The sequence below is a fragment of the Oryctolagus cuniculus genome, chromosome 10, assembly GCF_051225735.1.
Source record: "Oryctolagus cuniculus isolate XC-2025 breed Fujian yellow rabbit chromosome 10, ASM5122573v1, whole genome shotgun sequence".
NCBI lineage: Eukaryota > Metazoa > Chordata > Mammalia > Lagomorpha > Leporidae > Oryctolagus > Oryctolagus cuniculus.
In genome coordinates this window covers 83,287,346-83,314,551 of record NC_142876.1, presented here as the reverse complement: position 1 = coordinate 83,314,551, position 27,206 = coordinate 83,287,346, and the positions used below count along the sequence as shown (strand labels likewise).

Genomic DNA, 27,206 nt, shown 5'->3' with positions numbered 1-27,206 from the left:
GGCCCCAGTCTGCACCAGCAGCCAAGCCCACTGAGGATCACCTGGATTTGCAAAAATGTAGACATCTGAACAAGAATAAATGTCTCTCCTGAGTTTTCAGATGATCTGTTATCTAATATTGTTGAGGCAATATCAAACTGATAAGAGTTTTATGAGAACTTTTTCGTTCACTTAGACTAAAATCCAGGAGACCGGGAGGTACTGATGCCCATAGCACAGGTATATCCATGAATAACTTAAATGATCCCCCAAATTGGAGTATCCACCCTACTTCCAGGACTGATGGGGGTGATGGAAGCAGGTGGAATAATGCTCTGTTGGTTCCAATGCTGAGATTGGCAGCCCTTCATTGGATTTGGTCTGCAGAGTTCGGGGGGGGGGGGGGGACACAGAAAAAGAGTGAAGAGTATCACAAGAGAAGGGTCACTTTCCAACAGGATCGGGAAGACCAGTATCACACCACAATCTCAGAAAGCCAGCGTGCCGTCACTCGGCTATCCTTGAAAAGGACAGAACTTGAAAAGGAACAGAAAATGGCTAGTTATCAAGAAGCCCTGAACTCTCAGCGTCCCAAGGTGGTGGAAGAAAAGCAGCTTCTGGAACAGGAGTAGGCTCAGATAATGCAAGAGAAAAGAGAGCTGCAACCTTTGAGAGGCGCATATCTGAGCCACCTGGAGAGGGAAAAAGGAGTTTGAAGATGCGTTCACAGAATGGCAGAACATCTACCGCTGCCTGCCCCTTCCTCGCAGCAAGTGCCTGATGTCGAGAACCTGCTGGTGGGAGCCTCTGTGGACTCTGTGGCTGCTGACCAAAGACGGCGGCTGGTTTAACCGACACACTTAAGCACCATACGTATTGTGGTGACATCTGGAATACCTACAAGAGCCAAAATGGAGGCTTGTGTGGCTGGATCTCAAGTATTCAGAGCTAGCTGCTGAACTGAAAAAGTTTAGGTGAGCAGAGAAAGTCATACTAGAGAAGACAGACAAGAATGGAGAAATCTTCCTGTCACGACGGTCCTGGTGACGTTCTGGGCTGCCATCGTCTCTGTTCAGTGCTCCTTGTGCTGTGGGCCCGGGCATCCCCCAGCAGTGACCTGCAGCAGCTGCCACCCCGTGTGATGGGGAGCACGGTCCCTCCTTGCAGCCACTAAGGATGTGGCTTCTTACCAGCCTTTTCTAAGTTCCCAAATATTTTATTTAGCAGAACACTGTAACCTCCTATTTAGTAAAATACAGTACTGATCTTTAGTATAATTAATTTTCTGTCTGTTCTGATTACTCCTCAAATGGATTGTTTTTTCCTTGGGGAAAAAAAAAGAATAAAATCCAAAATACTTACCCTACTCCTACAAAGCTCTACAGCATCTGGGCTCTCCTATAGCTCTCAGACTGCACTGTTGCCTTTATCTTAAATTCATTCTTACGAGGGTCTCCTTTCTGTTTCTTAAATTGATAAAGCAAAGTCTATTCAGTTTCAGGCCCTCCTGGTATCTCTGCCTACAACACATTTCTTCTGCATTTCCTTATGACTGGCTTCATCTCATCCTTACATATCTGCTTAAAATCACCTTCTCCTTGACTATCCTCCATCCTCCGTGGTTTTACTATGAAGCATGTTTACTTTTGTATTGTTTCTTACAATCAGTAAATTTTTTGTTCACTTTTTATTTATAATTTGTATCCTCACTGAGCTTAAATATTCACACTTATTTCTGAGTCAGTTATTGGATATGAATTAAAGGGAATCCAATGGTTCAAAAAAAAAAGTGGCTTATCCTGGTCAAAAGTGTAAAGGATTGTTATTACTAAAAGAGCAGAAAGTGAAAATCAGTAAGATAGTGAAGTTATATATGGCTTTTATCTATCACTGATAGTTTTAAATAAAATGTTGAAAAGGGATTTATTAAAAAGCATGTTAGCTGGACCTAATTTTATCAAAAACAGAGAAAATTATAGCACAGTTTTAGTTATACTGATCTTTTCAAAAGGAACACCACCTCAATATCAGATTTCAACAATGACCTTCTCCACTCCCCCGAAAACAGCTTAAGTTAGAGGAAGCTAAGCAAATAAGAGGTTGTCTGGTTTAGCACACAATTGCAAGCATGTAGCTACAGAAGTTAAAACAGAAGCAATGAAAATTTGTTGCTCTCTGTTATTATAGTTCCATTCTTTGGGCCTAAGTGGGAAATTTTAGCTCTTCACCTTCTTCAGAGACTTCAGTGTTCACAAAAGACCCCTTTCAACTCCAGCCACTGTGAAGATAAAAGGCACCAAATCATGATAGCGGACATGCTTCTATATTGAGAACACCTTTGTAATGTGAAACCCCACAGACCCTGTTTCTTGTTCAGCTAATAGGTGCTGCTGGCATTGTTCCCAACAGGAAACTGAGAAGCACCAGCACACCTGCGAGCTTGCACTCATGAAAATCAATCCAAGGTGCACAGACAGGACATTGGTCAGGTCTCAAGCAGGAAGGAGGGGCATTGGCGGTGGTCTACTCAGCCTAGGGTGCTCTGAACTAAGCTGAGGGGAGCGAGACACACATGTGAGCAACATGGTGAGCGCCACTCTAGATGCCTGCTGGGAGCCCTCAACTGTTCTTCTGTCACTGTGAAGAGCACAATTTAGTCTCTACCTCTTAGAGTCTCTTTTTAATAAATATTTATTTACTTTCCAAGTGACCACAACAGCCAGGTCTAGGTCAGGCTGAAGCCAGGAGTCAGGGACCCCATCCTGGTCTCCAACCAGATGGCAGGGGCAGGGGTACTCAAACCATCTTCCACTGCCTCCCAGGTACATTGGCAGAGGAGCAGCCAAGACTCAAATCCACACTCCAATATGGAACGCCAACGTCACAAGCCCCAACCTAACCGGCTCTGCCACAATGCCCCCACCCTTTCAAAGAGCCTCTCTCTCTCTCTCTCTCTCTCTCTATAGACAGGCAGAGTGGACAGCGAGAGAGAAAGAGACAGAAAGGTCTTCCTCTGCCATCGGTTCACCCTCCAATGGCCGCCGCGGCTGGCATGCTGCGGCCGGCGCACCGCGCTGATCCAATGACAGAAGCCAGGTGCTTCTCCTGGTCTCCCATGGGGTGCAGGGCCCAAGTACTTGGGCCATCCTCCACTGCACTCCCTGGCCACAGCAGAGAGCTGGCCTGGAAGAGGGGCAACTGGGACAGAATCCGGTGCCCCGACCAGGACTAGAACCCCGTGTGCCGGCGCTGCAAGGCGGAGGATTAGCCTAGTGAGCCGCGGCGCCGGCCTATATATTTTTTAAAGATGTATTTTATTTATTTGAAATCAGAGTTACACTGAGAAGGAGGGGGAGAGGGGAGAGAGGAGAAAGGGAGAGAGAGAGACCTTCTATCTGTTGGTTCACTCCCCAGTTGGCCGCAATGGCCAAAGTGGCGCCAATCCAAAGCCAGGAGCCAGGAACTTCTTCCGGGTCTCCCAGGCAGGTGCAGAGGCCCAAGAACTTGGGCCATCCTCTACTGTTTTATCATGCCACAGCAGAGAGCTGGATGGGAAGTGGAGCAGCCGGGACTTGAACCAGCACCCCTATAGGATGCCAGTGCTGCAGGCAGTGGCTTTATCAGCTATAATACAGCACTAGCTCCCAAAGAGCCTATATTGCTTTAAACTTCACTTATTTTTATTTTATGTGAAAGGCAGACAGAATAGAGAAAGATCATCCATCCACTAGTTCAGTCCCCAAACCCCTATAGCAGCCAGGGCTGGGCCAGGCTGAAGCCAGGAGCCTGTAACTTCATCCAGGTATCCCATATGGGTGGAAGGGATCCAAGCACTTGATGCAACACGTGCATGCTCCCAGGGTGCACAGGAGCAGTAAGCTGGGTTGGAAGTGGAGGAGCCAGGACTCGAATCAGGTACCCAATACAGAATGTGGGCATCCTTAGTGATGCCTTAACCACTGTGCAAATGCTTGCTCTTAGGCCTCTTAGACGATCCTTATAAAAACTAGACATGAGGATGAGAACAATCTCATTAGGATTCAATGAGACAAGGCGGGCAATACATTTAACAGTGTTTACTGAATATACACTGAGTTCCAGAATACATTAGCCACTGTGTTTTCCACCACCTAGCACACATACCTTGTAAATATTTGATGAGTGCATGAGTAAATGAAAGTCTATGCTTTTGTTGAAATACATTTTTCTGCTTGAAAGGGGGTAAAATGTGCTAAGGTAAAACAAGACAAGTCTGTCTTGTCAGTTATCACAGAGATGAACATTCTCACCAGGAGAAAACCATTCTGTCTTGCGTGTGGACTCAGTGACTTTCTGGTGCACACATCATTGTCACGTGTGTGGCTGGTGACCATCCAGCCTCCTTCATCTGATGAGCTACTGGTGGGTACCCACAAGCTTCCCCGACCTACCAAGGCAAAGAGAAGCTTGCAGTCTGCTCAAAGGAGAAGCCTTTCCAGGGCTGTCCGCCGATCTCAGAAGTTTGTCTACACCTCCACCAGGCCAAACACCTGCCTCCAAGCCTCAACACTAGCAAGCTTTACACACAGACAGTAAAATGCCCCCTCTCAGTACTGCCAAGTTCTTGCCAGTCACTTGGAGAGATCTTTTTCATGACCCAAAGAAAGAAACAGGAAGAAAAATAGAGCCAAGGTTTCTATTCCACGGTCAGGACATGGTCAGTTCATTACATGTACTAGATTTAATGAGTCTACAAGAAAATGTACTTTTCTTCCAGGAAGCCTTCCCTAACTACCGTGCATCCACAAGGGAACAGCATCCCTCTGTAGGCTCAGGACACCTGGGTGTGCCCTATCACTGTGACATTCCTATGGGTTAACAGTCTCTCTCCAGCCATTCTCAGTCACCCTGGGACCAATCAACCTCAGTGCCCGACGCATTTCAAGCACCAAGTAACTTAATAGGTATCAATTAAATGTGTTTTTTTAAGATGTATTTATTTAGTTGAAAATAAGAGTTACACACAGAAAGAGAAGCAGAGAGAGAGAGGTCTTCCATCCACTGGTTAATTCCCTAATAGGCCACAACAGCCAGAGCTGTGCTGATTGGAACCCAGGAGCTTCTTCCAGCTCTCTCATGCAAGTGCAGGGGCCCAAGGACTTGGCCATCTTCTACTGCTTTCCCAGGTCATAGAAGAGAGCTGGATCAAAAGTGGAGCAGCTGGGACTCAAACTGGCACCTATTTGGGATGCTGGCACTGCAGGTGGCAGCTTTACCCGCTTTGCCACAGCACTGGCCCCTCAATTAAATGTTAAATAAATTCACAGCCCATAGAAAAAGGCAACTTAATAAACAGGTGTTTTTAAGCCCTCCCTTGCTTTCCTGGTAGTCTCTTCTTTTATAACAAACTCTGCACTCTGGCAAGGAAAGAGGGCTACTACCTAACACCAAAGGATATTAATTTATTTCGAAAAGGGAAAGCAATGATAAAAATGGCACTGACATGCGGATATTTGGGGCACCTTTCAACTGAAACGAGCACACATCTAAGGATCCTAAAACTGAAAGCAGAGCTCATCAATGTCAACAGAACAAAAGGCCACCGCAGACCAGGGGCTTCTGTTAACGTGACCTGCTGAGGCTGAGAGCCAACTGGCAGAAGGTGAAGCTGTCCTTGTCTATGTAGATTCATCCCCGCAAGGCTGCACCTGACCATCCCCACATATGGACCAAGGCTGTTATATGGCATTAAACAGGAGCACCAGTGTGAGGAAATTCTGGACCAGATCCAACCACTAGGCTGGCAGCAGGCAATGCCGCAAAGGCAACATCTTCCTTCCCAACTCCCCAGGAGGCTGCAGCTTCCTTATTTTATCTTCTCCCTTAAAACGGGGATGGCATTGTGCTGGAATGAGTAAAGCTGCCCTCTGCGACACCAGCATCCTACGCACGCAGTGGTTCAAGTCCTGGCTACTACACTACCTACTAATGGCCTGAGAAAAGCAGCGCAAATTGGCCCAAGTGCTTGGGTCCCCGCACCCATGTGGGAGACCCAGAATAAGCTCCTGGCTTCTCCCTGTCTCAGCCCTTGCCACTGAAGCCATTTGGGGGCTGAACCAGAGGATGGAAGATCTCTCTTCTCTCTTAGCTTTGACCTTCAAAAATAAATAAATCTTTATAAAACAAAACCAAGCAAAAACAAACTTCAGGCCAGGACCCAACATCATTGGAGAACACCTACTAGGCAATGCATTAAACAAGTTCTGCTTGATGACTTAGTGTCTAGCTAGAAAGTTCCTCAGTGCGTTCATTCTCTTAGGGATGCTTTCATTCGAAAACCACTTATGGAACCCAACAGATCAAGAATGGAAAGATGAATGAGAAAACGGTCTTGATCCAGACGGAAATCGAGCCTTGTTCCAAACAGCTATTTCAACACTCTACTCCTGACAGTCATTCCTGTCAAGGCCTTTGTCCTGCATGGATGAATGCGTGATAGTCAAGGCTACCATATTCCTTCCCACAGAGCGGGCTTTCTGCTACAGACACTTCTATCAAGGACTCACTCCTAAGGCTATTCTTAGGTCAGCTATGCTGAGGGACAGTGATGAAAACTGTAAGCGCCAGGTGAATGTCAAAACCTCCTGGTGTGACTGACAAAGCTCATGTAAGCAATTTCTTCCATGAGAAGCAGTACGCAAGAGGTCAACCCACAAGGGTGTCATCAGGAACGTACTTTCCCCTTCTGGAACACAGACACCACAGGTTACATTACTGCACCTGCTCCACCTTGTACACACTGACAGGTGAAACTCAACACTCTGCAGCACCGGGAACCACAGCAACATATTAACATCATCTACCAATGCTCCCTTTGAGCTGGACACTGCGTTAGCACAGGGGCCACTTCTCCCACAAAACCTGTGGACAGATCACCACTGGTATGTCATATCTTATAGATGAGGAAACAAACACAGCTATGAAAGGTAGAACTTAGCTACAAATCAATGCCATGTCCTCTAGAGCCTCCCACCTTAAAACATGACTTCTATGAGGTGACAGTTAAACTGGGCCATGACAAATGTGTGATAACAATGGGCACAGAGACCCCAGAAACCAACTATCGAGACTTGACAACATGTAACCTCCTAAACTTCATACATGCATAATCGTTTTTCATTTGTAAGGCTCCTCTGGAAATCAAGTAGTACTGCATTACTAAGCCTACTTTACAGACGAGGAAAGGGAAGATTTCAGAGGGTAAGCAACTTGCCTAATATCACCCAGCTAGCATGGAGCAGGCACAGGATTTGAACTCTAGGCCAATTCCATAGTCATCTTCACTGTGTTAGAAGGCATGTCGCTGAGGACAAGACATAGAGAAAGGAGGGAAGGAAACTGCTGTGGGAAAGATGTAGAAAGGAGACGTGTAGGAAAAGGCAGGTGGTGGCTTTGGCATGCATAACTGGTCAAGTAGCCACCTTGGATTTAAACTGGATCCACTGGACAAGAAAAAATAGTGACGAATTTGGAGCAAAACTGTCATGAGGGGATCTAGAGTCTCTCTTTTTTAAAGATCTATCTACAACTCTATCTGAAAGTAACAGTGACACCAAGGAGGGGAGACAGAGAGAGGGATCTTCATTCCACTGGTTCACTCCCCAAATGGCCACATCAGCCAGGGTCTGGGCCAGGCCAAAGTCAGGCGAAGGAACTCTGCCCAGGTCTCCTCATGGGCCAGGAACTCAAGCACTTAGGCCAGCATCCACTGCCTTCCAGATGAATTAGAATGGAGCTGGATCACAAGCTGTACAGCCGGGACTTGAATGGCACTCAGAGATGGCATGCTGGTGTCACAAGTGGCAGCTTACTGCACTGTGCCACAATACTGGCTCCAGGATCTATATTTTCTCATGCTTATGATGTTAATGGATGGGTTATTTATAAATAAAGCATATATTGATGTATAGCTGCTTTTCAGTACTACATCTAGGACATGAAAACACTGGGCATATTCAGGGTTTCTGCATATAAAATGCGTTCGGTCCCATTATTTTCCCATTACCCACATCCTGTTTGCTTCTTTTTCCCCATACTGAAGTCACTATTGTAGTCACTCAAATAAAATCCTGAAGACACAGCACAAAATGAAAGAATACATTCTAACAGTTGGCTCACATTTAACACGAGAGAAATTAACAGATTCTCAAATCCCATAGCTTGTTTTAAACCAAGTAAAGGAAAAATGTATTTAACTGAGGTAGCCTGATTTCTCATTTGATTTTCATCCTAAAGTAGAGCAAACAATAGAATCCCTTTAAGCTTCCTAAAGTCGTTTCCTGGCTTTTCTGTAGGTTACCTGGAAAACGCAAGTAGAGCCTTCATACTATTTATGGATACCTGGTAAATGCCACCTATGTCTCAACAATCACTTTAGGGAATAGCATGGCATCTTAAAAGCATCACTCCTTAAGTACTATTTATTCTACAGCAATATAAAGAAAAGCACCATTTTCATTTTCTTTCAAAATTAGGCAACTTTTTACTTTGTACACTGACATCTCCCTAAAAAGTATTAATTCAGAGTAGACAAGGAATGATATATTCATTATCAAATCAGCAATACACAATTAATGATATATTCATTATCAGATCAGCAAACTATATAATAAACCTATAACTTAATATTCAGCTGTTACAACAAAAGCACTGAAAATTTTTACTTTTTATCTGCCATTATGTTCCTTTTATTTACCGTGTTCCTTTTTATTTATTTGAAAGACAGGGGCAGAGCCAGAACGAAAGAGAGAGGGAGTCTTCGATCCACTAGTTCACTCCCCAAATGGCCCTAACAGCCAGAGCTTGGCCAATCCGAAACCAGAAGCCAGGAGCTTCTTCCAGGTCTTCCCACGCAGGTGCAGGGGCCCAAGGATTTGGGGCATCTTCTACAGCTTTCCCAGGCCATAAAAGAGAGCTGGATCAGAAGTAGAGTGGCCAGGTTTCAAACCAGCACCCATATAGGATGCTGGCTCTGTAGGTGGCAGCTTTACCCACTACGCCACAGAGCCGGCCCCACCACATTCCTTTTTATGATGGCTGAAGACCTTGGCTAAGTTCAGTTTAAATAAAGAAGAAAGGAGAGCCGGCGCCGTGGCTCAATAGGCTAATCCTCCACCTTGCGGCGCCGGCACACCGGGTTCTAGTCCCGGTTGGGGCGCCGGATTCTGTCCCGGTTGCCCCTCTTCCAGGCCAGCTCTCTGCTATGGCCAGGGAGTGCAGTGGAGGATGGCCCAGGTGCTTGGGCCCTGCACCCCATGGGAGACCAGGAAAAGCACCTGTCTCCTGGCTCCTGCCAGGATCAGCGCGGTGCGCCGGCTGCAGCGGCGGCCATTGGAGGGTGAACCAACGGCAAAGGAAGACCTTTCTCTCTGTCTCTCTCTCTCACTGTCCACTCTGCCTGTCAAAAAAAAAAAAAAAATAAAAAAAAAATAAAGAAGAAAGGAAAAAGGCAGGGAATTCAGTGAGTATCTCCTTTACCTGATGCAGGTGCTATGTGTGTACGTGTGGTTTCTGTTGGTGTTTGAATCACTCCACAAGGTATACAAGGTTATTCCCAATATTAAAGTCAAGTGAACTGTGCTTGAAGCTGATTAGTACAGCTGAGATGAGAGCTCTGGTCTGACTGCATAGCCAGCCCCCATTCCCTCATAAGCCTTGAAGCTAACAGACAAATTTCTTCTGGATTCCAAATACCACCTGTAGCAGGTATTGCTATATGATCAAACTCATTTCTTTTTCTACTTCCTAAGCATGCACTGAAACTCTCCCAGCCTCTCTTGTAGCTGAGATCATGTGATGAGTTTCAGCCAACAGACTGAAAGCAAAAGGGATGTGATCCATGCAAATCCCCATATGCAATCCTCTGTGGATTTTCTCCTTTGGGTAGTACTCATGTCATTATGCAGAATGCTGAAACAAAATTTTTAAACAAAATTATATGCCCAATACTTTCCCAAATTTATCAACAAGCTCATTCTCTTTCAATTAATATTTTGGAAGATTTATTATTTAGTCAGTTCAGAGTGACCAAAACAGAGAGGTGACACAGAGAGAGCAAAATCTTCCATTTGTTGATTCATTCTCTCACATGGCCACAACGGCCCGGTTGGCCCAGAACTCCATCTGTGTCTCCCACATGGGTTGCAGGGGCCACTGTCCATTGCTTTCCCAAGTGTGTTAGCAGGGAGCTGGGTCGAAAGTGGAGGAACTAGAATCCCATCAGGCACTGTGATAATGGATGCCAGTATAGCAAATGGCATGTTAACTCACTGTACCACAATGTCGGCTCCTCCATTTTATTACTAAAATAGGTATACAGAAATGACTTTTGCTGCATGAATGAATGAATATACAGCAAAAGTGGCAGGAACTATGTTTATACTAAAACAAAAATAAACAAAATAACCCTCTGGGTAATGCAATTGAGGGAGTTTTTTTTAAACTTTTATTTAATAAATATAAATTTCCAAAGTACAATTTTCAGATTATGGTGGCTTTTTCCTCCCATAACCACCCTCCCACCCGCAACCTCCCATCTCCCACTCCCTCTCCCATCCCATTCACATCAAGATTCATTTAAAATTATCTTTATATATAGAAGATCAATTTAGTATATACTAAGTAAAGATTTCAACAGTTTGCACCCACACAAACACAAAGTATAAAGTAATGTTTGAGTACTAGTTATACTGTTAATTCACATAGTACAACACATTAAGGACAGAGATCCTATATGGGGAGTAAGTACACAGTGACTCCTGTTGTTGATTTAACAACTGACACTCTTATTGTTGTTGTCAGTAATCACTTGAGACTCTTGTCATGAGCTGCCAAGGCTATGGAAGCCTCTTGATTTTGCCAACTTTTATCTTATATAGACAAGGCCATAGTCAAAGTGGAAGTTCTCTCCTCCCTTCAGAGAAAGGTACCTCCTTCTTTAATGGCCTGTTCTTTCTGCTGGGATCTCAGAGACCTTTCATTTAGGTCAATTTTTTTTTCCCCCAGAGTGTCTTGGCTTTCCATGCCTGAAATACTCTCATGGGTTTTTTAGCCAGATCTGAATTCCTTGAGGGCTGATTCTGAGGCCAGAGTGCTGTTTAGGACATCTCCCATTCTATGAGTCTGCTGTGTATGAGGAAGACTTTTCATTTTTTGTATTTTTCTGTATTTTCCAGAATCAAAATAATGAGCAATTCCTTTAATCAGGAGAAATTTGTCTCTTTATGTTCAAAGTGTTTTTTTTTTTTTAAGTTTTATTGTATTTATTTGAAAGATAGAGTTACAGAGAGAGGTAGAGACAGAGAGAGAGGTCTTCCATCCACTGGTTCACACCCCAAGTACCCGCAACGAACGGAGCTGAGCTGATCCGAAGCCAAGAGCCAGGAGCTTTTTCTGGGCCTCCCATGTGGGTGATCCAAATACTTGGGCCATCCTCTGCTGCTTTCCCAGACACATTAGCAGGGAGCTGGATCAGAAGTGGAGCAGCCAGGAATTGAACCAGCGCCCATATGGGATTTTAGCGTGGCAGGCCAGTGCTTTAACCAGCTGCATCACAGTGCCAGCCCCTGTTCAAGGTTTCTTTAAAGAGGCCAGCAGATCTGGACATTAGAACCAAAAGGAGCAGGTGCCCACTCCATTTACTCTGCGCAAAGTTTTTCTGCGTTTACAACTCTGTAAGGAACCCTCTGGACATTTAGAACTACCAAACCACAAACCACAATCAAAAGCCCCAAGGAAAAATAATTCTCAGCAAAGTCCAGGAAAACATGGTCATGTGCCAACATCAGTTCCTTGTCCAACTGCAACAAAAGAGCTTTATAAAACAAGTTCCTGGGTAACTCAATTAATGATACAATGTAATTATGTTACTGACCACGGATACTTGTGCCTGGGTACACAGAGATCTGAGACTATTGGTACTGAAGGGAAGCTCTTCCCTTTGCTTTAAAGGAAGGACGATTCTGAAAGATGACAATGGATGCTCGGCAGGATGCTGGGCACAGAGGAAAGACCCAGAGGTACAATACCACCGTTATTATTATTATTAGTTAAAATGTGGGAAGAAGAATTAATCCTCGATTTCTATTCCTGTCACATTTGAAGTTGAGGCAGTGGCTTTCAAAGTGCTGTTCTTCTTGGTTTCTAAGGAAACTACAAGGAAGCTACATCCACCCTCCCAAAAAGCCTGCCTGCCCACAACCGGCCTTGATCTTGGCCTTCACTCTCAGGTCTCCTGCTGCTTCTATTCTGTGAACACCACAAGACAATTAGGGAAAAGATACAGTAGCACAGATAGATTTTTAAGGAGACACCCAGAGAAGTCTTCTGTAGAAGAGAATATTTTATAAGAATAGAGGTGAGCGCTTTGCAAAAATAGACACAGTAGGAACTGTTAGTAAAGGCTACAACTTGTTGACACTGGTCCTTCATTCACTTCAATTCAGGTGCTTCTTGGAGCATTCTCAAGCAAACAATAGGAAGCGAAGGCTTTCTGATTACTAGTAATATTTGTGGAATACTTAAGTGTATCTTAGAACCCGGGAAAAGCACTGTATTTGGATGCATCAGGATAGCAGCAAACAGGTAATATAAGCATGAGCTAAGTTACAGAAAAAATACTAGAAGGCTCATACAATTACCAAGAAAGCAGGAGATTCATACTGAGAAAATAGGAAAGAACCCACGGGGCAGCAGCGGCGAGGGACACAATCACTTCACAGCCAGGAGCCACCCACCAATCTGGGGTGAACTCCACTGCTATTCTTAGAAAGCAGGCACTGCTTCCACCTTGAGGGTCTGTAAGTGCCACTACCCACTAGTGCGTCTGCATCACTCACTCCAGATTCAAAACAACGCATCACTAATGGCAAGATTTACTTCAGAGAAAGCCAAAAAATCACCATCATTTCAACACACAGGATGCAAGATCCTAGCCACATAACATGACAGGACAAAGCCACAAGAATCGAGGAAGTGGGTGATGCGTTTAATTGCCTGTTCGATTAATAGCACCTGTCAATCAGGCTAGCAGTTCCCTTTTCACAGAAAATACAATTCCTTAATGGTGTAAGAAATTCACCAGGCTTTAGGATGTGATTATAGGAAATGAAAATAATAACATCATACTGACTACGTGAAGACATGCTGTAGCCGAAAGCAATCCAAACCCAGGAAAGTTCAATGAAAGCACTTTATCTCCATTTTAAGATGCATGTCATTAACTCAGAGAAGATTAATTTCTTCATTCATATTTCAATTTTCTTTTCTGGCAAAAAAATTAAACTGTGAGCTTCTGAAACACAATTTCCTTGCTTAATCAAATGTTAGGAGCCTCACGTCAACATGAATGGAACCATTAATAAATTGTGCAGATACCAAAACCCGAGAGGTAGCGGTCCAAGACTGTTTATATTCAAGTAGATTTTACATATATGCATATATTCAAACATTATTTTTTAAGTTGGGCCTTCTGAGTTATGAGAGACATACACCTTCATTTATCTTTAAAGAGAATTTAAAAGGTAGCATGGAGACTAGTCAATCACACAGTAGCTGTTCTGTAATTATCTGTTGACAGCATTCATTAATTTTAGGCCATAAAAGGAGAAAAGGATATAATTAATAAGCTTCCCAAAGCAATTCCATGGAAGGGAAATAATGCCTTCCTTAAAGCATGATTAGGAAAGGTAGCACTTACGAACTACTGAAGAAATGAATATTATCCACATACTAAAAATTTGACTCACCAAACCAAATTTACCCAATCAAAGATAAGTCAATATTTTGTGCAAGAAAATGAGGATCTAACTCAATATCTTAGCACTGTGAATTGTACTTCGTCAACTAAAGCTTTGTCTTGCCCATTTTGTTTAAATTCACAAGCTTCCCATAATGACATGGCGTACGGTTCTATTGCCCAAAGAGATAGAATAAAATGAATCATTAAGAAAATATCTGCAGATCACACAGTTTCTATAAATTGCACCTTAGACTTTGCCACATCTACTTTTAATCCAATCTTCTAATTTTATTAATATGCATTTTCCATTTTGAAAATGCTGACCTACACATAACGATCTCTCGAGAATACCATCATCCAGTTAGCAAAGAAGAAAATGCTTGGAGAGGAGATTAAAACAAACGTGGTTGGGCTCAAATCCCATCCTTGTTGATTATTAGCTGTACAACCTTGGTAATTTTTTTAACCTTATCTTGCCTGTTTCTCTACTTGTCAAATAACAATGCTGTGCTAACAATAACAAGATCTGGCAAATGGCTGAATATGATACACAATAAAGGTATTAAAGATATCCCGGATCCATCCCAGCTGAGTCAGCAGGTGGAGAGAGGAGGAAGAGAAGATTTGGAGCAACAGAGCAACAAGCCCCACTTGGGCCAGAGATCAGACAGACAACAAGCAACCAGGAATACAGGGTCAGACACAAAGAAATTGACTTGTGGGATAATCTATTCAAAGATTACACTGGAAACCGTGGGCATTTATTTCCAAAATATTTCATAACATATAATTATTCATAAAATGCATACAGAATGTGTAACACATAAATAAAACAATGATAAGCAAACACATTTCAATCATGTTCCAAATTAAACTAAAAACTCTTCTAACACAAAAATGACAGGATACTGATTATGCTACATCTGATCTGCCTGAGCACTTAAATCATGGAAGCAGTGAACCACCTGGAATTGATGCCACTGGTGACACAGACAGCACTTCCACCTTAGCACTGCTCCACGGGCGTATTATGTATTCTCCTCATTATAATACCCCAACTATTAGGTGCAGGTCCCATTTCAGAGGCAATCAGGAAGGTGTGTATGTCATACAGTTTCCATCTTAATCTCAAATCTCCATGGTCAACAGCCGTGGCACTTTCAGTTTTGTTCAATCTTGTAGCTGACAAGAATCCAAGCACTGCGCAGTTCTGCCAGATTCTTTCTGCTTTGCTCCCTTGAGAAGCCTCTGTGATGTGCACACTAGCTTTCATCTTTACGATCATAACTCATTTCACCTATCTTTTTTTATTTTATTTTATTTGAAAGCAGAACTACAGAGAGAAGGAGAGGCAGAGAGAAGTCTTTCCATCTGCTGGTTCACTCCCCAAATTGCTGCAGGAGCTGGAGTTGGGCCAATCTGAAGCCAGGAGCTTCTTCCAGGTCTCCAGGTGGGTGCAGGGGCTGAAGCACTTGGGACACCCTCTGCAGGGAGCTGGATCCAAAGGGGGGCAGCCAGGACTCGAACCAGCACCCTTCTGGGATGCAGAGGCTGCAGGAGGCAGCTTAACCTCCTATGCCACAGCGCCAACCCTCATTTCACCTTTAGACAACTAGAACTGGAACCAGCTCCTCCTCTAGTTCTATGAAATGCTCCTCAGATCAAAACTATTCTGCAATAGAAATCAGAAGACATCTTCCTTCTACCAAAACCGTTCACTGAGGAAGGGAAGGATAAATCAGTTACTCAGCAAATGAGGTGCCTGGATTAGCTCTCTCAGTTCTCACCCAGCTGTAAGCAGGACCACACAGAGGCCAGCTGTTGGCGACAGAGCCCCACAGAGCATCTCAGGAACACACAGGTAAAAGCAGGTACCTGTGCTCACACACATGGCTGCATCTGCCTCGAGTTCTTAGTTTGAAACCACTCAAGAACTAAAATCAGTTTCTTAAAAATGTATGTTCATTGCTCAGCTTTCACGCCGTTTTATTTAAGCTGGCTTCACTGTCTGACTTTTCCCTCCCTAGTCCCAGCACGGGTAATGCCACACTGCTAATTTTTTTTTACAGGATGGAGTTCCAGGCTCCTGGTTTCAGCTTCACCCAACCCCTGCCATTGTGGCTATTTGAGGTGTGAACCAGTGGATGGAAGATCTGCCTCTCCCTTGCTCTCTATCACGCTGCCTCTCAAATAAATCAATAAATCACACACAAAAAATACAATAGTGTGAAGTAACATGTGCTGCAGATACAAAACAAAAACCAGATTTGTGAAGATTCAGACATAAAAAGAACATAAAATGTCCCAGGATAATTTTTTAATGTCAATGACATGCTGAAATGAGGTCTGAATATGAGTAAATAAAGTCTATTATTAAAGTTAATTTCACTCATTTCTTTTCATTTTTCTTTTTCTTTAAAAAGATTTACTTATTCATTTGAAAGGCAATATTGGGGAGGGGGAATCTCCCATCCGCTGGATCACTTGTGAAATGCCTGCTATGGCCAGGCCGGGGCCAGGCTGAAACAACAGGAGCTTCATCTGGGTTTCCCACACGGGTGCAGGGGCCCAAATACTTGGCCCATCTTCCACCGCTTTCCCAGACACATCAGCAGGGAGCTGGATCAAAAGCAGAACAGCTGGGACTACAAGTGGCACCCATATGGAATGTCTGTGTCATAGGCAGTGACTGAACCCTCTGTCCCACAACACTCACCCCACTTTTCATTTTTCTCAACAGAAAATAGGAAAACTCGAAAATACTTAGATGGCTCCCATTGTATTTCTAATGGACACTGCACAACCAAACTAACTGCAAGACAATCTGTATAGCACTGGAAGCCATGGCTACTAAGAAGCAGACAGCAGGAGCCGATTCCTAACTTTTCAATCCATGATTAGGGAAATGAGTTAAGACTTTCCACCACTACAGTGTACAATTTCCCTGACAGACTCACAGCAGCACTGGAAGATGAACACTGTTAGCTATGATCCAGGGCTAAGGAAACAGGCACAGCAAGGAGGAGACACATAGGCAAGGTTACAGAGCCAGTACACGGGACAAAACTGAACCTGGCTTCAAAGCATATATCCTCCCCCTTCCCCCAGAGGGAGCTCACAGCAAGTTCTGCGGTTACTATAGAGATGCTAACTCACCCTGCCACAGGCTCCTCTCTATGACACCCTTCAGCCATACTGATCTTGCTCCCAGCTGCTAAACCACGGCTGAGAGGTGAAACCGTGACTGTAAACTCAGAAAGATTACCAGAAGATGACATCCCACATGTTGCTCTGTCCTGTGAAACAAACAAGGCTTCCTGACCGGACCCCGGCTCTTGCAATGCAAAGTTCTCACCAGCGTCTTCCCCTGTGGGTGCAGTCCCTTGGCCCAGAAGGAGCAGCAGGGGACACCACTGCCCATGGATTCACTGCTACCTTGGGCATGTTCTACCTGTTACACATTCACTTACTTAGCCTCTTAGCAGCCTCCAGAGCTTCACTGGCAGTGTTCGCCACAAAGAATCGCTGCACTCTCACCCCATTGTCAGACATCAGCTTCTTGCTCTGATACTCCTGCAGGTTGAGCCATCTTCTGGAGGTGAGCTGAACTCCCTAGAGATTGAGGGAAAGAGGGAGCACAGGCATCAGTAACAAGAACCACAGTCAACACTCACAGCCTGTATTCTACACATTCGTCACTTCTGTAGGCATACCAGCTGCCAATCAGAAACACGGGGTTCAGACAGGCGAAAGAGAAACTATGTGAATTCCTCATTCTTAAGCATTTTAATATTTATTTTATTTGAAAGGCAGAGACAGACAAACAGATCTCCCATCTACTGGTTCACTTGTGAAACATCTCAACAGCCAAGGCTGGGCCGGGGGAAGCCAGAAATCTGGAACTCAATCCAGGTCTCCCACATGGGTAGCAGGGACTCGCTACATGTTGATGTTGAATCAACACCTACTATTTTCTAGGGTACACATCACCAGGAAAGGAGAATCAAGAGTAGAACCAAGACTTGAATGCTGGCCAGCACTCTGACACATGATACAAGCATCCCAAGAAGTGTCTTAACTGCTGAACTAAATGCCCGCCCCACCATTTTTAATACTATTTTTAATCAAACATATTAAAGACAAATGCATACATTCTCAATGAATGCAGATATTTAAAATACAGTGACAGAGGGATATTATCTATAGTCTAAAAACTGAAATTACTGAATTAACAGGAATCTACCAGGCCAACTTCCTCATTCTGACACTATACTACAATGATACAAAGGTGTTTAAAGGATCTGGGGGAAAAGCAGAATAAAAAAATGTTTATTTTGGCACACCAAAAAGTCCAAATTCTTACATATGAGGAATCATAAAAAAGTTCATGGAAAACACATACTGTGAAAATGTATGCATGGATTTCAACTTTTTTGTAGCAAAATAAATACATTTTTAATATCATTTTTCTGTGTACTTTTCAAATTTATTTTCCCTCAAAGAAACCTTTTAAGGAATACAAACTTCCTGCATTTCATAAATACAACTTTAAGATATAGTGATTTTTCCCATCATACCATATAGTGATTTTCCCATCCCACCCACTCTCCCACTCCTCCTCCTCCCTCTCCCATCCCCAGTCCCATTTTCTACTAAGATCCATTTTCAATTAACTTTACACACAGACGACCAACTCTATGCTAAGTAAAGAGTTCAACAATTTACACGCACAAAAACAACAACAACAACAAAAAAAACTGTTCCTCAACAATCAAGACAAGGGCTGTTCAAAGTCATGACATCTTGAAGTTAATTTCACATCTTTTTTCTTAACTTTAAAGAAGCACCCGAGAATGCTCAAATCCCCTTGTAAAAAACATCAATGTTAGAGGAAAGTGAGGCAAAGGGTACATGGATTTGTTACACCCTTCTGCAACTTTCTATGAGTCTGCAAGTATTTTAAAATGATGTGATTATTTTAAGAAAAATGTTAAAGTTTCTATTACATAGCCTATGTCTTGAAGTCCAACCTCTACTCCAAATAATAAAGCACACAGCATTATTCATTGCTAAACATTGTAAAATATACCAGGAAAACTTTTTTTTTTTAACTTTTATTTAATGAATATAAATTTCCAAAGTACGGTTTATGGATTACAATGGCTTCCCCCCCATATCGTTTCTCCCACCCGCATCCCTCCCCCTTCCCACTCCCTCTCCCCTTCCATTCACATGAGGATTCATTTTCGATTCTCTTTATATACAGAAGATCAGTTTAGCATACATTAAGTAAAGATTTCAACAGTTTGCTCCCACACATAAAGTGAAAAATAATAGATGATTTTTTAAATGATGATGAAATCAGATCAGACCTATTGTCATGTTTAATCCCAGTGAGAGTCAAGTTGGGAATTGATAATTTCTTCTCTTTTTTTTTTTTTTTTACAGAAGATCAGTTTAGTATACATTAAGTAAAGATTTCAACAGTTTGCACCCCCATAGAAACACAAAGTGAAATATACTGTTTGAGTACTCATTATAGCATTAAGTCTCAATGTATAGCACATTAAGGACAGAGATCCTACATGAGGAGTAAGTGCACAGTGACTCCTGTTGTTGACTTTACAAATTGACACTCCTGTTTATGGCATCAGTAATCTCCCTATGCACCAGTCATGAGTTTCCAAGGCTATGGAAGCCTTTTGAGTTCACCGACTCTTATCTTGTTTAGACAAGGTCATAGTCAAAGTGGAGGTTCTCTCCTCCCTTCAGAGAAAGGTACCTCCTTCTTTGAAGACCTGTTCTTGCCACTGGGATCTCACTCACAGAGATCTTTCATTTAGGGTTTTTTTTTTTTTTTTTTTTTTTTTTTTTTTTTTTTTTTTTTTTGCCAGAGTGTCTTGGCTTTCCATGCCTGAAATACTCTCATGGGCTTTTCAGCCAGATCTGAATGCCTTTAGGGCTGATTCTGAGGCCAGAGTGCTGTTTAGGACATCCACCATTCTATGAGTCTGCTGAGTATCTCGCTTCCCATGTTGGATCACTCTCCCCTTTATTTATTCTATCAGTTAGTATTAGCAGGTACTAGACTTGTTTATGTGCTTCCTTTGACTCTTAGTCCTTTCATTATGATCAATTGTGAACTGAAATTGATCACTTGGAATAGTGAGATGGCATTGGTAAATCTCTGAGGTCACTGCTATAGTTTAAAGAGGTAGGGCCTAGAAAGACATCCTAGGTCAGTTGAGAACAGACCCTCTGAAGGGACTGGGGGACTCCAGCATTTCTACATCCCAGTTTTGCAACGTGATCTTCCCTAGGCACATTTTCCAGACCTTGTCATCTGCCATGAGGTGAGGCAGCCAAAGGGAGCACTTGCAAGAGTCCGCAACACACTGATTGAACCTGAAGCATCCTACACTGAGAGCTAAATAAAGTTGACCTGCCTCAGGTATTTTGTTATAATGAAGAAAATTGGATGAATACATCTTAGTTTCTAATGGAGTCCAAGAATAGCCACTTTGTATTTGATGAGATTCTCTATTTTGTACATCACAGTTGAGTATAATAACCCAAAAGACTCACTATTAATTAGAATACTTCCTAATCTTCAACTTGTATATTGCAATAATTGTGCTTACGTTTCAAGGAAAAGCAATGTTCCAATATACACTATCAATTGGTTTTTAATCTGTATGGGAAGGCAGTGTCAAAGGGCAGAACGACAGGAAAAGTTCCTTCCTTCTTTTCATTTCATCCAGTAAGATTTCCCAACAAACTCAGAAGCTCCATTTGCGAAAGAAAAAAACAAAAAACTGAATACACTTAGTCTGTTTCCATTCATGAATCATGGCACAAAGAAACCACCACTTGCAGGAGGGAAGATGACGATGCCATTAATACAAACTGAAAAATCAATCTCACAGCTGCATCACAGGACTGCTGACAAGTGAAAGATCACCTGGTACATGCTCTGGCGACTTCTAGGAATCGCCTCAGTGGCTATCCAAGGCAGCACCAGACAGACCCCAAAACCGAGGTCCCTGTGGTTTGCCAAACAGAAACATTAGATCCCAGGACTTCTGATTTGTCCTTAAAATGACATTTTTATTCAGACTCTCCAAGCTACAGCATACTCATGAGCCCTCTGTGACAACAGGAATTCCAACTAGACTCTGGATCTCTACAACCAGACCAAGTTCTTGTTGGGGGTGCCTTAAACTTCTTGGTATGTTTCGAGAAACAGCAAGGTACTTAGCATATGGAAGACGCTAAAAACAGACCAGTCAGATGGTCAAATGAATACACCCTACCTTTTTGTCCCTGATAAAGACAATTTCTCAATCCCAGAAATGGACCACCTCTAAAAATAGGAAAGTTATTCCTTAAGAACTGAAAAAGGACATAATTTATGCATATCTGTAAAAATTTAAATTTTGACATGATCAAACCTAAAGACAGCTCTTTTATCCTTATAATAATTACAATAACGTTTGTAATAGTGCATTTCTTCTTTTGAAATAAATAATGCTGGGATAAAAATAAACTGCCAGACAAGCAGGACTCATATCACTTCTTGCATTTGGTTTGCTAGCTGTGTATTATTTGTTAACCCTACTTCTGACTTTTTTAAGTCCTAAGAAACATTAGCAATTCAAAAAACACAAAATTTCATAAATGAGTATACACGCAGGTTTAACAGTCTTCACAGCACATCACGTAACACAATAAGAAAAATACAAGTTTAAGGCATTTAGTAAAAGCTCCTTAATGAAAGAAAACATTAAACGTTACAGATGTGCCATTATCTGGGACCACTTTTAAAAGGCAAGTGGGAAGGATCGATGGATTCAGTCTATGTTGACGAACCAATTTAAAGCCATTAACCAAAGAAAAAGAAAATACAGTTTGAAAAGCACAGTTCAGAGGGACTAAAAACAGCCACAGTGTGGTTGTGGTCAATTCCTTTTTATCAGAACATTCACTGTATTAATTTTAGGTATGTTAATGCAATCTGCTGCCAACTAATTGCAATTGATCCAGAGAGCAGCTTCATAGGCATATAATACATATTGACTCTTTCTACATTGACTCAAGTGAAAGCCAGCTTAAAGTCTGTTGCTCTTAAATTGAAAAACAAGACGGTGAGCATAGTTCCAAAGCCACTGTTGACATCCAACCCATCACTCCACAAAGTAATCCTCTTAGAGAAAGATCATCTATTTTTGACCAATACAGAACTGGAAAAAGGAGAGTCCCTAAGTATAAAACTAAATTGCGTCAGCTCCACTTACGAAGAATTTGTGCTGGCATGAGCATTTGACCAAGCAGCCAGGACACTAGTTAAACATGTCTGCATCCCGGGGTATTCCATATGGGCAGTGGTTCATGTCCCAGCTATTCCTCTTCCAATCCATTTCTCTGCTGCGGCCTGGGAAAGCAGTAGATGATGGCCCAAGTACTTGGGCCCCTGCATGTACATGGGAGACCTAGAAGAAGCCCCTGGTTCCTGGCTTGGGATTGGGCACAGCTCCAGCCATTGCAGCCATCTGCGGAGTGAACCAGCAGATCAAGAACTTTTCTCTCTGTTTCTCCTTCTCTGTCTGTAACTGTAACTCCATCTTTCAAATAAATAAAATCTTTAAAAAAAAAGTCTGCATCCTAAAAAATGTAGATGATGGGTTTAAGTCCCCACTCTGGCCCCCAATTCTAACTTCTTGCCAATGCAGATAATGGGAGCCAGCAGTGATGGCTTAAGTAGTTGGCTTCTCACCACCCACAAGGGAGACCTGTATTGAATACTCAGCTCCCAGCTTTGGGCTGGCTCAGTTCTGGCCATTTCAATCATCTGGGGAGTTAACCAGCAGATGGGAGTTCTTGCGCATTTTCTCTTCTGTTCTCTTCTCTCTCTGCCTCTCAAATAAATAAATAGAATTTGTGCTAGAGAGGAACAACTGAAGTTAGCTTTTGCATTTTCAAGGATTAAACAAAAAGGTGAAGAGAAATTTGCTAAGCAATTCGTGGTGTAAAGTATACTGGAACAAAATAATCTTTAGAGGGCCAACATGGTGGAACAGTGGGTTAAGCCACCGCCTGTGAGGCAGGCATCCCATATGGGCGCTGGTTGCAGTCCCAGCTGCTCCACTTCTGATCCAGCTCCCTGTTAATGTACTCAGCAAAGTAACAGAAGATGGCCCAAGTGCTTAGGCCCCTGTATCCACATGGGAGACCCAGAAGAAGCTATTGGCTACTGGCTTAGGCCTGGCCTAGCCCCCACCATTGCAGCCAATAAAGCTCTTCCATCCACTTGGAATAAACCAAGCAGATGGAAGAGCTCTCTTTCTCTCTGTAACTGTTTCAAATAAAAATATAGAAATCGTAAAAAAAAAAAAAAAAAGAATTACTGAATATTAACATTAACAATAATATTTCTGTCTACCATGACTCACCATGCACCAGGCGGTATACTAAGCAATCCTATTATAAAATGGTTAAACCTATCACAAAAAGTCAAGCATTATCATCTCTCTCTGCAGCTGTCATTAGTGCAAATCAACAGATATGTCCAGTCTTCCTCCTTCCAGGCACTTCTGTGCCCTAGCTGAAGTTAACATAAGGCCATGTAGCGAGTTCCAGCCACTTCAGTTGCAAGGACATCCACTGTGTGACCCATCCTGGACAACATTACACTGCACTCCTTCCCACTCTGCCCAAGATCTCTCTCATATGACAAGGGGAAAAACAATATTCAAGACGGCAGCAGATCTGTCAGTGAGAGGCCACAGTGAGGACAGACGCATCCCAGGTGATGATCCGAGAAGCTGAAACAGAACCCAGCTTACGTATATGACACAGCTTATCCTGACTCATCGAACAATCGTAGGAAGCCAGGCTGAAGCATACGTCACAGGAGGCAGTAAAAGACCTAGGCTCTCTGTGCAGGGGTACTGATGGCTGTCACATTCTGTGGGTTCCCTGTGTTTGTCTTCTGACCCCACATTCCCAGGGTCCCCTTGGTGACACACGCTGAGGCAGAGTTAAGATGATATCCCTGTTGTCAAGAAAGCTAACAGTCTAACAAGAACAAGACTTTGATGCAATGCTGGCAGAGCACGTGAAAGGAAAATGTGACTGCTGCTGGCTTTGTCAGGGAAGGAGGTGGAGATGTGAACAGATGTGATCCCAAGATACCACCAGGGCAGAAGGAGATTTTAACTCCCGTTGAAATCCTAGTTTACGGGCAGGCACAGCAGTTTGGCACAGCGATTAAGATGCCACTTGGGATGCCTGCATCCCCGTCGGAGTTCCTGGGCGGGAGTCCCAGCTCCACTCCTGATTCCAGATTCCTGTTATTGATATGAGCACCTTGGGAGGCAGCACATGACAACTCAAGCAATTGAGTCCCTGGTACACACACAGAAACTCTGACTGCACTGCCAGCTCCCAGCTTCTGCCATGACTACTGTGGGCATTTGAGGAGTGAATCAGCAGACGGAGATCCCTTTCTTTCTATATGACTCTCTCTTTTCTCTCCCTCCCTCTCTCCCTTTAAAATAAATAAAAACAAATTTTAAGACATCTTTAAAATAAGAGTTTAAAGATCATCTGACCCTTGGGACCAGCATGATGGCACAGACAGCAAAGCCACCACCTGCGATGCTGGTATCCCATATGGATGCTGTTTCGAGTCAAAGCTGCTCTACTTCTAATCCTGCTGAATGCTACTCAAAAAGCCACGGAAGATGGCCCTAGTCTCCCATGCTACCCATGTGGGAAACTCAGATAAAGCTCCTGGCTCCTGGCTTCATCCTAGTTCAGCCTTAGCCATTGAGGCCATTTGGGGAGTGAACCAGCAGGTGGAGGACCTCTCTGTCTTTCCCTTTAACTCTTTCAAATAAATAAATAAATCTTTAAAAAAATCACCTGATCCGATAGCTTTCAACTGTTTCTGCCAAGTAGAGGAGTCACCCTTACCCAAGGGGTATCCATTTCCAGATTCCCAGGAGATGTCTGGAACCATGGAATGTACCAAGTGCTATTTATAGTATTTTTTCCTATGCATACCTATCTATGATGAAATTTAACATATGATATTAGGCACAGTAACAGATTAACAATAGCTAATAATACACAGAAAAATTATAACAACAGGCTATGATAAAACTTATTTTAATTGTATGTATTATTTCTGGAAGTTTTTATTTCATATTTTCAGATCGTGGTTGACCACAGGTATCAAAAACCTCACAAGAGGTGCCGGCGCCGTGGTGCATTAGGTTAATCCTCCACCTGTAGTGCTGGCATCCCATGTGGGTGCCAGTTCTGTCCCAGTTGCTCCTCTTTCAGTCCAGCTCTCTGCTGTGGCCTGGGAAAGCAGTGGAGGATGGCCCAAGTGCTTGGGCCCTCCACCCACATGGGAGACCAGGAGGAGGCACCTGGCTCCTGGCTTGGGATTGGCGCAGCTCTGTCCATTGTGGCCATTTGGGGAGTGAACCAATGGAAGGAAGACTTTTCTCTCTCTCTCTCTCTCTCTCTCACTGTCTATAATTCTACTTGTCAAATAAATAAATAAAAATCTAAAAAAAAAAAAAACTCTCAAGGGAAAACTGGATATGGAGGAATGACTATATCTGCTGCTTCCTCTTAGGTTCATCCCTCATTCTCCTTTACCACCCAGCTTCTGTCTAACTCGAGACTCTGGTCAGAGACTGGATGGTGGGGTCAGACGGCAGGCTCTGGCTTCCTCTTTCTTAGCTGGTGGATACCTCTGACAGCAGCTGCATTTCCTCTTGAGCACCCTGATCCCTCGGCACAACACTCCCTCCATCATTCCAGCTCCCACCATCTCCCTGGCCGTGACTCCCACACCCTTCACTGGCCTAGACCCGGGTCCCACCACCTCCTTCCCCTCCTGGGACTCACAATTGTTGAAGCTGTCGATCTGTTACCTCCCCAGCCCGATTCCCTTCCAATGGCACGGACAACTCCCGCAACTAATTATCTTCCCTTTTTCTAACAATCTATTAAATGATGAGGCAGAATCTCGTGTCATGTATTTCACACACTGGTGTTCCAAGATACGTATGGTCTGCTGGGGTCACAGCTCCTCATTTTGCAGTCAGGAACCGTGAGCCTAGGGAAGGGAATGGCCTTACTGGGATCTTACTGGGAGCCAGAGGCAGGATGCGAGCTGGACTAACTCCTCCTGTGCTTCCTTTCTTTACAGGGATTTTGGCAAAGTGACCATCTTGGAACAGCATCGCGTCCTCCAACCAGCTGGGGCAGCTGGACTCCTAGCTTAGCTCCCCATGGGCTCACACACCGACCTCGCCACTGCTCCCTTCTCAGCTGCATTTCTAAGCTTGGAGGGAAAGAGGAAAATCCAACTTAAAAGAAAAGCAACACATCAAGATTTAAGGGCCTAAGGGAATAAGGGAGCAGAGGCAGAAGAAAAAGAATGAAAAATGAGGGGAAGGACAAAGAGAGCCAAGAGATAAAAAGACAATGACTAAGCGGGCAAAAATTCACCAGAAAACTCAAAGCACAAAATTAGACAGCTACACAGAAAAAAATGACACAACTGAGAAATCATCCTTCTCCCCACGGCTTTAAAATTAGACGCGGAGACTACGGAAATAGCACCACAGGGGCACAAATCAATAAAGGGAGCAGAGGAAGAAATGTCACTGAGTTCGGCGCCCCCCAAAGGGAGAATCTGTGCATACTTCTGCCCACCCACTGGCTCTGCACTTGCTCCTCTGGCTTCAGCCTGACTGTGCACCCAAGCACAGCCTCCCTAAAGAAAGAAGCATCAAGGAGCATTAGGGCCTAATACCTACAGGAATCCTGGAAAATCAAAATTCAAACAAACAGGGGAAGTCATTCTGCCTCAAGGAATGAAGGTGCTGTTGGCCAAAGGGGGGGTGTGGATGGGGTGGGGGATACAGGCTTGATCCTATCACTGTGGAAGGCAGAGTAAAATGGGTTTCATCACATCACCCACCCAAGTCAGCCACTGGTACGAATATCTTCAAATACAATTTGACAGCATTTATGAAAACAAAACACCCACATTCTCTGACCAAGGAAGTCCACTTCTCAATTGTCTATCCCAGCAAAACATCTATCAGAGACACCTACGAGGATTTTCTAGGTATCGCTGCACAAAACAAAGGCAAAAGCTGGAAATGACCCAAGGGCCTATCAAAGAAGAGAGTGGCTAACCAAAACCACATTCACCACACGTGCCCCCTGACAATGAATCAGTTGGAGATTTCTCAATGATGTGATGGCGCATGAGCATACATACACAACCTTTCTGTTTTTCACTTTCAATACTAACTTCATGATAACTAACACTTGAATATAAAACAGCTTTTGTGTTAGATGACTCTGCCCAACAACAGGCTGACTTAAATGTTCTGAGCACACTTAGGGTAAGCTAGGCAAA

At 43.4% G+C, this 27,206-nt stretch overlaps 1 protein-coding gene and 1 pseudogene across 4 annotated transcripts in view; one reads left to right on the top strand and one right to left on the bottom strand.

Annotated features, from left to right (window-relative positions):
* SUCLG2 (succinate-CoA ligase GDP-forming subunit beta) overlaps nt 1–27,206 on the bottom strand; it is a 295,805-nt gene that overhangs the window by 207,930 nt on the left and 60,669 nt on the right. For 2 of the 4 annotated variants that reach the window (XM_002713297.6, XM_089305438.1), the window contains exon 2: nt 17,227–17,368. The exons of the other annotated variants lie outside the window; for them this stretch is intronic. In XM_002713297.6, coding sequence (XP_002713343.1) covers nt 17,227–17,368 — 142 coding nt within the window. The remainder of the gene's footprint in view (nt 1–17,226; nt 17,369–27,206) is intronic. 4 annotated transcript variants of the gene reach the window in all.
* Nucleotides 127–1,026, top strand: LOC103349264 (coiled-coil domain-containing protein 127 pseudogene; annotated as a pseudogene).